General features: G+C 32.8%; 1 protein-coding gene across 4 annotated transcripts; it reads left to right on the top strand.

Annotated features, from left to right (window-relative positions):
* The first annotated feature begins 1,089 nt into the window (after positions 1–1,089).
* LOC108866593 lies at positions 1,090–8,002 on the top strand. 4 transcript variants are annotated; one of them, XM_048588673.1, is made up of 9 exons: positions 1,288–1,829; positions 1,923–2,239; positions 2,380–2,469; positions 2,572–3,078; positions 3,170–3,319; positions 4,271–4,402; positions 6,217–6,270; positions 6,379–6,851; positions 7,261–8,002. In XM_048588673.1, the coding sequence occupies exons 1-9, from the start codon at positions 1,774–1,776 to the stop codon at positions 7,867–7,869; spliced, it is 2,388 nt and encodes a 795-aa protein (XP_048444630.1). In that variant the 5' UTR covers positions 1,288–1,773; the 3' UTR covers positions 7,870–8,002. The 4 variants fall into 4 exon arrangements, with proteins under 4 accessions (XP_048444632.1, XP_048444630.1, XP_048444629.1 ...); XM_048588672.1 differs by having other exon boundaries at positions 1,346–1,832; XM_048588674.1 differs by having other exon boundaries at positions 1,347–1,612.
* Positions 8,003–13,479: the final 5,477 nt, after the last annotated feature.

Here is a 13,479-nt window from a genome sequence, read left to right as displayed (position 1 = left end):
TTACGTTCTTTCGATTTTCACTAGCATATGCCCACACTTTGCTCTAGTTGGAAACAGATATAGCACTCGTACCTCTCTACACATAAAGACATTGCCAAATCGACACTTACAAATTCTCTCTCTCTCTCTCTCTCTCTCTCTCTCTCTCTCTCTCTCTCTCTCTCACAAACTGATATAGCATTGATGATGATGATGTTGAACGTGGTGCGATTCTTGAGTTTGAAGGGATGTATGTGCTTTACAATCTTCTAGTCGATGTTCTGTCTTTTTTTTTTTTGTTTCCTGAGTCGTAGGACCTGTGAATTCATTCATTTGGGTTCTTTCCTTGGTGTCCAGGTTTTGTTTGAGCATTGGTGGAGCCGATGAGCTGCCCTTCCAAAAGGATTTGAAGAAAACACGATTCATTTGGGTGCTTTTCCTTGTGCTTTTCGGCAGACATTCACTTTGTAAAATCAACAATTGACAAACAAGCGACTATAGAAACTGATATAACATTGATGATGATGTTGAACGTGGTGCGATTCTTCAGTTTGAAGGCATGCATGTGCTTTAGAATCTTCCGGTCGATGTTCCTGCACACTTTGCTTGAAGGGATGTATTGGGATGTATGTGCTTTAGAATCTACTGAGTTACTTTAGATATAATTAACCCTGCGCACTTTGCTTTAGCTTTTGCTGCATTCAACTTCTTTCACTTTTTGATTGTCATGGTCGTTTTATTTGTTGCGAATGCGTTTTATGATCTAAATTAGTAAATTCTAAATAGCAAGCTCTGCTTTTGCTTTTTAGTAAAGATTTTCAGTTTGGCCTACTTTTGAGGAGTGGGCATTAATTGCCTATACCATTGAAGTTAATTTTGACCTACATGACTCACCCCTATTCAATCGCCTACCCCATTAGAAATGCTATTACTCAAAAGAAGAAAATCAAACCGGCCGTACGCATGATGGGAGGAGCAAAGAAGGCTCCACTTATCAAATGTGTCCAAGAAGGCTGTACGTATATGCATGTCACATCTTTCGCATATCTACCACTAATTTCACCTGGAATATAAATTTCTCATTTGAGCAATCTCACTCCAAAATCAATTTCTTGGTTATTGGAGTATTATACCCAATTGGCACCTTAGTATTTGTTTGGAATGTTTAATGAATATCAACCTGTTGTTTCTTGTGAAAAAGAATCTACAAGAAAACCAAAAGATAAGAGTCTGAGGAGACCAAAAAAAGAAAGATAAAGAAAATGAATGATAAATAAAATGAAAGGCTAGATTAAGAATCAAATATTTAAATACTTGTGGAAATCAAAACTAATGACTATAACACCCGTAACATTGAATGATGCGTAACATTGATGCCTTACCCGGCTTTATACTTTCTTTTGGTCTTTTTCTTTTGTGAATGAGATTCTTACTTGTCTTGTTAGTTGTTCAAAATTTTCATCCCATGTCAGAATGAGATTCTTTTGATTTCTATAAACTTCTCTCCACTTATCTCATTTGATTTCATTTTCCCTTTTCATCCTCCAAATCTTGTAACCATTTTGGAGACTTACATTTTCAAATTTGTGTATATTTTGGATTACAGGTTATTCCTCGTCAAATCGGGACTTTGGTTTGTTTTCGTTCTTTGATCTTGTTGCTTCCCTTGTTTTCGAAATATAAACACACATACTATGATTTCTCCTTTTGTTCTTAGCATTTATATAGGGTAGTATCGATTTTTTGTCAATATTTAAGTGGAGTCTTGAGGGGAAAAGGGAGCCTCGAATTTGGATGAGGAGGGCCACAAGGGGGTGCTTGATTTCCATTACGGCACTAGTCCTCCTCAAGTGGTGTTAGACAACTTTGACTTCTCTATTTTTTTTTTTTTTTTTTTTAACATATGTTCGACTAACATAAAATCTGGTTGAATAAATGGGCAGGGTGAACATGACAGCTACAGTTGTTCCTGTAGTTCTTGACCGTGAGAACTATGATGATTGGAGTTCTCGGATTCATATCTACTTGTTGGCCGAAGATCTTTGGGACGTTGTCGATGGCACCTATGAATCTCCTATAGGAGAAGACGGTAAAATTGATGATAAGGCTTGGGGGAAGAAGAATGCCAAGGCCTTATATGCAATCCAGAGTTCTTGCAGGGGTGATACTTATCAAATTATCAAGGACAAAACCACGGCCAGTGAAGCTTGGTATACTTTGTTAACAACATTGAAGCCAGATGAACCACCAGATGAAAAAGGTACGTATATACATGAAAAGTTGAAGGAAAAAAGAAAAGCTGATAAACATACGGCAGTGTTTGTATAGTTGTACCGTGTTATTAGTCTCATTTGATGTGTTGATTAAGACGTATCTTAACATCAAAGTTTTCATTTTCAGAGACGAGGTCAGTTCTTGAAGCGTATCCAACTCAGACTCATGATGATGATGCTACGCCACAGTCGGCAATGGAAGAAGGCCACACTGGAGGTATGATGTATCCTCACAAATTAATACTTGTATATAATTCTATTTAATAGTAATGAAATGATGATAAACTTTTAGGTCCAGTAGCTAACCACTAACATGCAGGACATGATCATGAGAGCAATGCCAACGATATCCATAAAACTTTCGCCAACTATGTCAAGCATAATGATTGGGATAATGCGATCAAGATTCTTCGCCAATATCCCCAGGAAGGAAAAGCCAGACTTCCATTTGTGCGGCATGGTACAGCTCTTCACTATGCAAGCAAAAATTTCATGAGCTGCAGCGTGCACATTATACAACAGTTGGTGGATTTAACGGCAACGGAAGACTTGGAAATAACAGACGATTTCGGTTACACTGCACTTTATTGTATAATAAATTATTGTCCAGACAGGGTTCAAGCAGCTGAATGCATGGTTAAAAAGAACAATAATTTACTTACCATTTTACCTCGTTGGGTCGAGGGGCCTCTTGTTGTCGTGGCCCAAGAGAGGACGAAAGGGGGAGCATTGGCTCGCTATTTCTATTCCCTCACTCCACACCAAACGCTAAAAGTTTCCGATGCTGCTCAACTTATTTCTGACGGTTTCTATCACAACAGATTTGGTAGATTTTTCCCCGTGTAAGAATTTTTTATTTATTAATATGTTGTCTGTATACTAACAATGTTCCTTTTTTACATTTGTATTATATATAGATATTGCGTGGGATTTGATTCAACGTTACCCAAAGTTGGCAATGGCTATAGACCGCAACATGAATATCCCTTTAGTAACATTGGCCAATAACCGTTTTGCATTCTTCAGTGGAAGCCAGCTCAATTTATGGAAAAAATTGATCTATTATGGTTAGTACATTTGCTCCTTCAAACTTTGATTTTGTGTTGGTCTGTATCGTTTGTTTTTTATTTTATGTTCATCTTTCTTCTTCAACACCATTGCTAGTTTGAAATCTCGTGTGGGGCTTGCTGGGTTCAAACTTCATGTTGTTAAACTGAAAGGGGGCACGGCAGGGAATGGCAGTATTTACATTTTTTTTTTCTTCTTAAAAATCATATGGTAGTCTTCTTAATTTTGTGGCATTCGTTGGTGTTTATCTACTTGTATCGTGTGTATATGTGTGTATATATATATATTTTTTATTAATCTATCATACTTATATCTAAACTATATATTAATAGAATCCACTTTATCAACTGAAAGATGGTGCAAAGATTATTTAGTCTTCTATTCTAACAAAATAGTAAAGGACAGTAACATAATTTTACAAAACAAAATTTTACTTTTTTTTTTGTTTAAGCTTCACTTACATGTACTTTTAACCTCTCTAATTTTAAAAAATAAAAAAATAAACCTCTCTCCATTCCCCACTCTCTCTCTCTCTCTCTCTCTCTCTCTCTCTCTCTCTCTCTCTCTCTCTCTCTCTCTCTTCCATTTTAAAAACTAAACTAAAAAAAATTCATACACACTTTCTGTATGAGCATATATTAGTTATTTATTAACAAAACTTTCTTGGTTAACCAAAAGACCTTTTGAGTGAACAATTTAATCCTTTATTCACAATTCAATAAAGATATTAGAAAAGTAAAATAATGGGCATAAAAATGATTTAACACAAAACTTCTTCCTCTCATTAATGATACTCGTAAAAGACATTTAGTCATTTCTGTGTATGGTACAAAACAATGATTTGATAACAATTAACATGAGAAATATAACTTAAGAGAAAAAAAAAAAAAAAAAAACTTCAGAAGAGTATTTTTGATTAAGGACTGAGCTTGTGCTCTTTATCTTGATAGTTATACGTATAAAACGTCTTCCTCCAATCAACAAGGATAGTCATATAAATGTTGAAAAACATAAAAGTGGCCAAAGTGATCAAGGGCATCTCTCAGACCAAAAGGAGAATAGAGGGCATCCCATTTTCGCAGGTAATTTACATGTCTGCAATCCAATTTGGTTTTTGTTAATGCCATCATAAATTTGTTCCATAATGCTACTACAAGAATATAAGAACATCTTTATTTTATATTAAATATAGTCACGTTGATTTAGGAAAGTGTATTCAATTGAGATTTTAATGGATTTTAATTCTTTTAATGAATCTAGATGTATTCAATCAGGATTTTAAGGGATTATCTGAAATTCAAAGTGTATTCAATCAGGATTTTGAGATAGTTTATTAAAATCCTTAGAAATCTGGGTGTATTCAATTAAAATTTGAAAAAAAAATTATAACATTCCAAGTGTATTCAATTAGAAATTGATTTTAAAGAATTTGAAAAAGTTGAGGAATTAGAGAGAATTGGAGATTCGTATTATATTTTATGCATCCACAATTCTCATCTTTTCCAATGAGGTTTTGAGGGAAATGATAAAACCATTAAAACCTTTCAAATTCTCAATTGAATACACCCCTTAACAAAATACTTAAAACACAAAACAGAAACAAAATGGGCAGATTATAGTGAATCTTAAAACCGAAATAGATAAGGGCTTGTCTTTTATGGGCTGTTATTGCAGTGTGAAAGAGAGGAAGGGGAGAGAGAGGATACAGGTGGATAAGAGATTTGTAGATGCTTAAAATACGCTATGAAATCTCTTCTATTTTCTCGAATTCCTTAAATTTTTTCAAATTCTTTAAAATTAATTTATAATTGAATACATATGAAATGCTATACACTTCTTTAAAATCAATTTCTAATTGAATACACCTGAAATGCTATACACAATTATAATTGAATACACTCAGATTTCTAATGATTTTAATAAACTACTTAAAATTTTGATTGAATACAATTTGAATTTTAGAGAATCACTTAAAATCTTGATTGAATGCCCCTAGATTCATTAAAAGAATTAAAATCCCACAAAATCTCAATTAAATAACCTCCTTAGTGGTTTTATAGCTTCTTTTGGAGATATTGTGGACTAAACCTCATAATGGATTAGCCATAATAATTTGGTTCGAATTGGTTAATGATGACAATCAAACCTAATGCATTTCACTTACAAGTGAATGAAGAGAATTACCAACAAACCATAGTATTAAGTGACCTAACCAATATGATTATAAAGGTTAAAAAGGCAGGAAACGAGGAACATAATAAAAATAAAAATAAATGTATATCCTTCAGCTAATGGTAAAGTACTAAAGTTCAACAAGAAGTTCGCACTACAGCACAGGAAAACCAAAGAAAAAATCGTTTTCTAATTATTACTTGCCTCAGAATTTTGAATTAGTTACTGGTAAGTTGAAATTATATTTTTATAATATTTTGCCTTTACATTGTTCAAAAAGTTATTAAATTTTGAAGTTTCTTTAACAATGAGTTATATGTTTTGTGCATAAAATATGTTTTTTTTTTTTATAATATAGAATATGAATTTTGTTGTTCCATAAATACAAGTTTATGATTTTTTCTACAAGGTTAAAAAGTTGAGAGTTTTTTTCCCTTTGGTTTCCATATCGGCCGATACATTAAAAACCTGGCTCGGCTACTGGTACTATTTCTTTAATAAAGGTAAGCCCATTGATATAAATGTGTCTCATTTTAATTTGTAATATAAAAAATGTGAGAACAGTAATAATTTTGTAAAGAAAACATAAAAAAGCTAAGTAATACACATGCGTGAGTTTGACAAAAACCAACATGGTACGAAGAATGGCCCATTTATGGTGTGTGTGTGTGTGTATTTATTTATTTATTTATTTGTTTGTCATCAAATTTGGATTGCAATGCAGGAATGGCAATGGGTTTATTCCCAAGACTAGTGTCAAATCTCCAAACACTTTTGGGTAGGCCACATACACAATCATATTGTTAATTGATTTTTCTATGATTGTTTTATTAATAGTGAATATTATTTTTAAATGATTGTAAATTTGTATTTGTTTTTAATGTAGGAATCAATCGTATATATCAGATGAAATTGGTGCATGAGTGGGTTGCGCAATTTTTACCTCTCATGTTTAAAGCGAGTGAAAGAGATATGAGTAAATATCAACGAATGAAATTGAACACAGCATTGTGTGTAGCAGCAGAACGAGGGCATATGGAGTATATTACTCATTTTCTTAGAAATTCCTCATATCCTGTAAATTTAGTTACGAACAAAAAGGGCCAGAACCTGTTGCAAATTGCCGCTGAATGTCGTCACCACAAAGTTTATAATCTAATACATGTCTCCAATCAGTTGCGCAAAAAGGAAAATATACCTGGCCTCGATCATGCCGATGAAATACGAGCAAGAGTGAGGACGAGAGATCAATTTGGCAATAATTTGCTACATACGGTAGCAAGTATTACCCCATTGTCACAAATTAATCACATTCAAGGTGCAGCTTTGCAAATGCAGAGAGAACTACAATGGTTTAAGGTGACTATTTATCTACCTATCTATATAGCTTATAATTATAAAATATTTTACCTATATGTTGTTTATATAATTTTTCTGGCTATTATTCTACTCTCATTTTCTCCCACTCCACATATTTTTGTTACTTTATATTTATTCAATTTCAAAATAAAAAGAGAATACTAAAATTATTCTCTTTAAAATAAAAAATAAAAAGTTTGTCAACATGCACAAGCATAATTGAAAAAAAAAATGAAACTAAAAGGAAAAAATTATTATGGTTTAACTACGTAATATATTATCATTCTACATGCTTAACTAATGATTTTGGGTTACGTGGTGTCTCAAACGACAAAAGTTCAAGGATTTATATGAAGAGACAATATTTAAGAGTCTCATCCATGAATAATTTTGTTGCCAAAAAATGCAGGAGGTGGAGAGCATTGTACATCCTAAGGATTGTGAATCTGTAAACAAAGACAAGAAGACACCACGAAAAGTATTTACAGAGAATCACAAAGAATTGGGGAAAGAGGCGGAAAAGTCAATGAAGGAAACAGCAACTTCTTGTACAGTTGTAGGTGCTCTTATTGTCACCATAATGTTTGCTGCAGCATTCATAGTTCCTGGTGAAAATGATGAAAAGGCAGGTCGTCGTACATTCTTAACTAATAGTGTACTCACCACTTTTATAGTTTCAGATGCAATCTCACTCTTTTCTTCAACAACTTCGGTTATCATGTTTTTGGGCATTCTCACGTCACGTTATTCTGAAGATGATTTCTACAAATCCTTGCCCACAAAAATGATAATAGGCCTTTTCACCCTCTTTTTATCCATTGCCACCATGATGATCGTCTTTTCTTCAGGTCTTTACATTATGCTTGAGGGGAAATCATCGATTGTTATTCCAAGCATTTTGCTTGCCAGTGTTCCAGTTACCTCGTTCATATTGATGCAATTTCCATTGTTTGTTGAGTTATTCATTAATACTTTTGGACCTGGAATATTTGATAGGAAGCAGAAAAATTTGTTTTGAATTCCTATGTTATCTTTAGTTAGGTTTGGATTTGCTACTTTTTAAGAAACTTGTAAAGAGAAGCCAATGTGCTTTCTATTTGACAATAATGTATTCGCTTTCAATTCTGAAAGAAAATTCGAGCTTCAATTTATGTTTTTGAGTTTTCTTTTTAGGTGGATTTGTTTTTTGAGTTAGTTACTAAAATAAACTCTCTACATAGGCTCTATGTTTTGGTCAATAAAATGAATTCATTGAAGCAAGCCAAAAACGGAAAAGTATAACAATGTTTGTTTGTATGATATTTTGTTCCGAAATTTATTATTATTTATTTTACACTTTTAGAATTTGATGATTACTTGAACCTGAAAGAACTATATCCTCTATAGTCAAAATATAGAAAACCCCAATTCTTTCACAACGACTAGTTATCTTATGAGTTTTAAGGTCTTGAAAATAACAATATGGGAGGTAGACGTGAGCAGAGAAACGTAAGATATCAAGAAGTTTTCCTATCGACATAACACTTAACATGAAAGACAAGTAGAGCATGGACCAGTGATAAGGTTGGAATACTATAGCAGAATATTGTTCATTGACATTAAGTTTTATGGTACATTTGAATTTTTAATACATTTTGTTTCTTGGTATATTTAGAATCAATGTAAAGTCGGTACGTTTATTTTCAAATGTATCATAAGTTTTAAATACATTTTTCTATATAACAATACGTAAATTTAACAAATTAATGAAGTTTTCTTATGAAAGTATTATTGACTTTTTAAAATTTAAGGAAGAGATTAATTAAATATAATAATAGAAATAAAAAATTCTCTCTTTTTTTTAAGTGATAATGAGCAATTAGTTAAATTAACATTTTTAACAAAATAAACCACGAATTTAAAATGTCAAGATTGTAGAAAATTGGTTGTTAGCGGCTTAAGTGGATATATATTAAATAAATAGAAAAGTGTTGAGTTGACAATTGGTCATGTTAACGCTCAAAACTTGCAGGCTAATAAATTAAACAATATTTAGGATATGGACTAAAATGAAATGGGCTTCAAGATTTAAATGGTTCATCCCTCAACACTGGGCTACATCTATCTTGTTACTCTTATTGTATTGATTTCCAGACTACAAATAGCGTTTAGCTAATTACATTAACTCTTTAAATTCTCAGTCGTCTAGCCCCTTCACAAGAGGATCTCACCCCTTTATATAGGCCCTTAATGAACCAGAAGCCTTGGGTTCCTTCAATCAGACATTTAATGCTCTACCTATGGAGACTAGCTTACTAAAACCTCGTTACCTATCAACTGGGTATTCGGCAGTGAGGTGACAAGTGCTCAGTTGAAATGGCACGCCTTTTCAAAGTGATGCGTGCCAAGTAGCTTGCTCAGCTTTGGTTATCCAGCCATGTCTATCCGAGCAATGTCCCGACCACTTTTATGCCCTACCCTAAGTCTCTGCTCCTACGTGCGAGTCGTCATGTGGCCTGATTGATGTATGCCGATCCTAAAACCTCACGTTATAGTATAAAGTTGTCAGATTGCTCACGTGCCTCTAGTAGTTGAGAAACACTTTACATAACCTAGTTAGGCTGAGTTAGTCAGCGGTCGGCTTTAGTGCTTAAGAATATCCTCTTCTTTGGACCTTGAGTTTTGACTTTACCTTGGGCTTTTTGTTGTTGCTTTTCCAGCTTGCAAATAATGTAGGGGATTCTAACTAATTACTTTAAAATTTCACTATTTTTATTCCTTTTTTAATGTAATTAAAATTTTAGTTTGTCAACTAAAAAGTAATTAAATTTTAGTTTTACATGCTAGTGTAATATACGTTGCATGAGTAAAAGTAAAAATGTGAAAATGGGAAGATAAGTGAATATTAATTGCCCAAGTTTATATCCATCCTATAAAATAAATTGTCCGGACAAGTGGTATTAAAATTTAATTTGTGATAACCTTTAAAAAAATTAATAAAAAATTATCTTTTTTTATCTTTTTTCTATTTTTTATTTTTTTACTCCGTCCATCTCTCAAAACCTCTACCTCACAAATTAATACTTGTATATATAGGAATGATGTTACACCAGAGTCGGCAATGGAAGATGGGCGCCTTGGAGGTATCCTCACAAATTAATACTTGTATATATAGGAATGACAATTCAAACCGTTAAACCCGATAACTGTGTTGTTCAAATGACACGGATTTGGGGATAAAAATTCAGATATGTTTGGGATATGGGGAAAAATTATTCGGTTATGATTTCATATATGGTTAAAGGGGTCTTCGATCCGTATCCGTCACAGAATGTGACCCGAATAATAATATTATATATAATATAATTGTATAATATATGTATATTCAGCCTTGAGAATTACAAAAGTTGCATTTTGTGAGAAAGTTCAAAAGTTTGGAATAAAAACCAATGAGAATTCAATGATGCTTATAGGAGAGATCAAAGATCAGCCAACGTCATCAATGTTTTAAATTCAATGCTCTAATTTTTAAATTCAATGTTCTAATTTTGTATGTCGCAAATTTTATAATTATTTGACAATTTGTTTTCTCATTCTTCTTTAGTGGTTGTTGTATTTGCTTTTGTCATCATTTTCTTTTTTCATGGACCAATTTATCATATTTGGCTTATCATGAACAGCTGCAAAAAGCATAAATGTTTATTGACAAAATTAATACTTATTATATTATAATGCGTCAACTGAATGAATATATTTTTGGTATTGACGAAGATGGATATAACCGTCAACCGATAGAGAATCCGTTACTCGGTGAATATGGTTATGAATAATCCCTGATAGTTAACTTGTGGTTATGGATGTGATTAATTTTTGTGGTTATGGTGATTGATATTGCATTTTCATCACAAAACCGAATCGTTGCCATCCCTATGTATATAATTATATTTGGGTGCATTTTTGCTCACCCATACTAACTATAGGGTATGCTCATCACCCATTCCAATGCTTGCCATGTGTAATCCACACTAACTCTAATTAAGTTTTTTTTTTTTTTTTTTTTTTTGCTTTAATTAATAGGAGAGAGAATCCTACTTTTACTCATTTACTTCCATATATATCCTTTCTTTTTAAATATTTTATTAAAACTTAAAAGTCCCCTTTTTAAATACAAACGAACTCAACCCTACGCACGCATCTTCTGGGTTTTCCATCTGCCATTTTTCTCCAACTAGAAAAAGGTATTCAACTCCCATTTAATTGCCTTTTAGGATTATTATAGGATGTCAATATATATGCTTTTCTTAGGATTATTATAGGGTGTCAAAATATATGCTTTCTATAATTATTATAGGGTGTCAATATATGCTTTTTAGGATTATTATAGGGTGTCAATTTAATTCAATATTAAGTAATTTGATACTTATGCAAATGGAACACCAAGATGATGAGTTTCATACTCCATCTTCCAGTGATGCCAAAGAATCAGTTGATGGTATACACTTAGATTTAGATTCCGAAACCTTAGAAGTCTTGGATCAAAATGAAGAAAAAGGAGAATTTACAAGCAAAAATGTTGATATTTCACTGGGGATGACTTTTGATAATGAGGATGATGCATATAATTACTACATTGCGTATGGTAGAAGGGTTGGATTTAGCGTGAGGAAGAACATAGAGAATAAGGACAAGTCAGGTGTGCTAAAGAAAAAACAATTTTGTTGTTCTTGTGAAGGTTTTTATAAAAATAAAAATAAAAGAACTCCAAAGAAGAAAAGAGAAGAAACAAGATGTGGCTACAAGGCAATGCTTGAAATCAAACTTAATTTAGAAAGGAAGTTTGTTGTGACAAATTTTGTTGCTGAACATAGTCATGTTCTTGTTCCGGCATCAAGTTCCCATTTATTGAGGTCACAACGATTAATAGAGTCTTCTCAAGAAAAATTGATAGATCAACAAATGCATTCTGCAGGACTACAGCCATCTCAAATCTTCTCATACTTTACCATAGAAGCAGGAAGGTCTCAAAAACTAAATTTTATTCAGTCTGATTGTAACAATTTGATAATGAGGAAGCACATCGAGGTTCTTAAGAAGGGCGACTCAGAATGTTTGCTTGAATTATTTAAGAAAAAGCAAACTGAAGACAAGTCATTTTTCTATTCTCTTCAAACAAACGAGGAGAATGAAATAAGTGGTTGTTTTTTCTGTGATAGAAATTCGACGCGCGATTATACTATATTTGGTGATGTTGTGTGTTTTGATACGACATTCAAAACGAATAGATATAATATGGTGTGTGCCCCAGTAGTTGGTATCAATAATCATGATCAAACCATACTTTTCGGATGTGGTTTGCTAGATGGAGAGACAACAGATGCATGTGAGTGGTTGTTCAAGGCCTTTTTACAAGCCATAGATGGAAAAGCACCAGGAACCATATTTACAGATCAATCCCAATCAATCACTGCTGCTATTAGTGAAGTATTTCCTAATTGCCACCGCCGACTTTGTTTGTGGCACATATATCAGAATGCTGCATGGAACTTGAATCATGTTTTCAGTGAGTTTAAATCATTTACACAGGATTTCAAAGATGCATGTATGATCTATAGACTGTTGAAGAATTTGAAACAAGTTGGAATAAGTTACTTGATGATTATGAATTGAGAGGTAAAGATTGGCTAGAAGGGATATATCTATTATGTGAGAAATGGGCACAAGTTTATGGTCGAGACCACTTTTGTGCAGGTATTATTCTTGACCAATTCCTATTATATTATTTTTACATATTATTCACAAGGTTCTTTTTCCACTATGTTGTGATCAATTTCCATTTTTTTTTCTTAGGTATGACAACAACACAAAGAATTGAGAGCATGAACAAGTTTTTGAAAAAGTATTTTGCTCGAAACCTCCTCCTGCAAGAGGTCGTCGTCCAATATGATAAAGCAGTAATGAATAAAAAAGAAAAGGAAAGGCAAGTAGAAGATGCAACTAAACAGAAATGGCGTAGTTTGTATTTTGATTGGAATGTGGAGATTGAAACAACAAAGCAGTATACAAGTAAGATTTTTTATTGTTTCCAAGACAAGGTTAAGAAAGTTTTAAATTTGAGGCCACTAAAATTAGAAAGTGATGATGGATTAACACGTACATACATAGTAATGAACTCAGGAAAACGAGGAATTAATAGAACACTTATGTATGACCTTGCAAATCAAACAGTATTGTGCAATTGCAAAAAGTTTGAGTTTGAGGGGATTCTTTGTGCACATGCTCTAAAGTTATACTATGATTTAGATTTGTCAAGTATACCATCCAATTATTATTTGAAAAGATGGAGCAAGGATGCTAAATGTAGTATTGGATTTGATTCTTATGGCGAACTGGCTGTGAGTAATTTAGACTTATCTTCCTTGGTTCAGTATAGCGAGCTATCTAATATAGCACAACGAATCATAACAAAAGTGCAAAAAATAGCCAAAAATGTAGTTTTTTGAATTCGGAATTGTTAAAGTTGGAGAAAAATTTGGAAAAGCATGCCAATTTTGGAGAACAAGATGAGGGAACAAATGATGTAAATTATGTTAAGCATGTGACTAAAGCTGAGAAAAATCTTAAGATCCAAGATTCAAAGGTTCAGAAGTCC

The sequence above is a fragment of a genome, unplaced genomic scaffold, assembly GCF_019419815.1.
Source record: "Pyrus x bretschneideri cultivar Hongxiangsu unplaced genomic scaffold, Pyrus_bretschneideri_v1 Contig29, whole genome shotgun sequence".
Lineage (NCBI taxonomy): Eukaryota > Viridiplantae > Streptophyta > Magnoliopsida > Rosales > Rosaceae > Pyrus > Pyrus x bretschneideri.
Note: the sequence above shows the minus strand (reverse complement) of the source record. Positions and strands in the feature narration are given on the sequence as shown.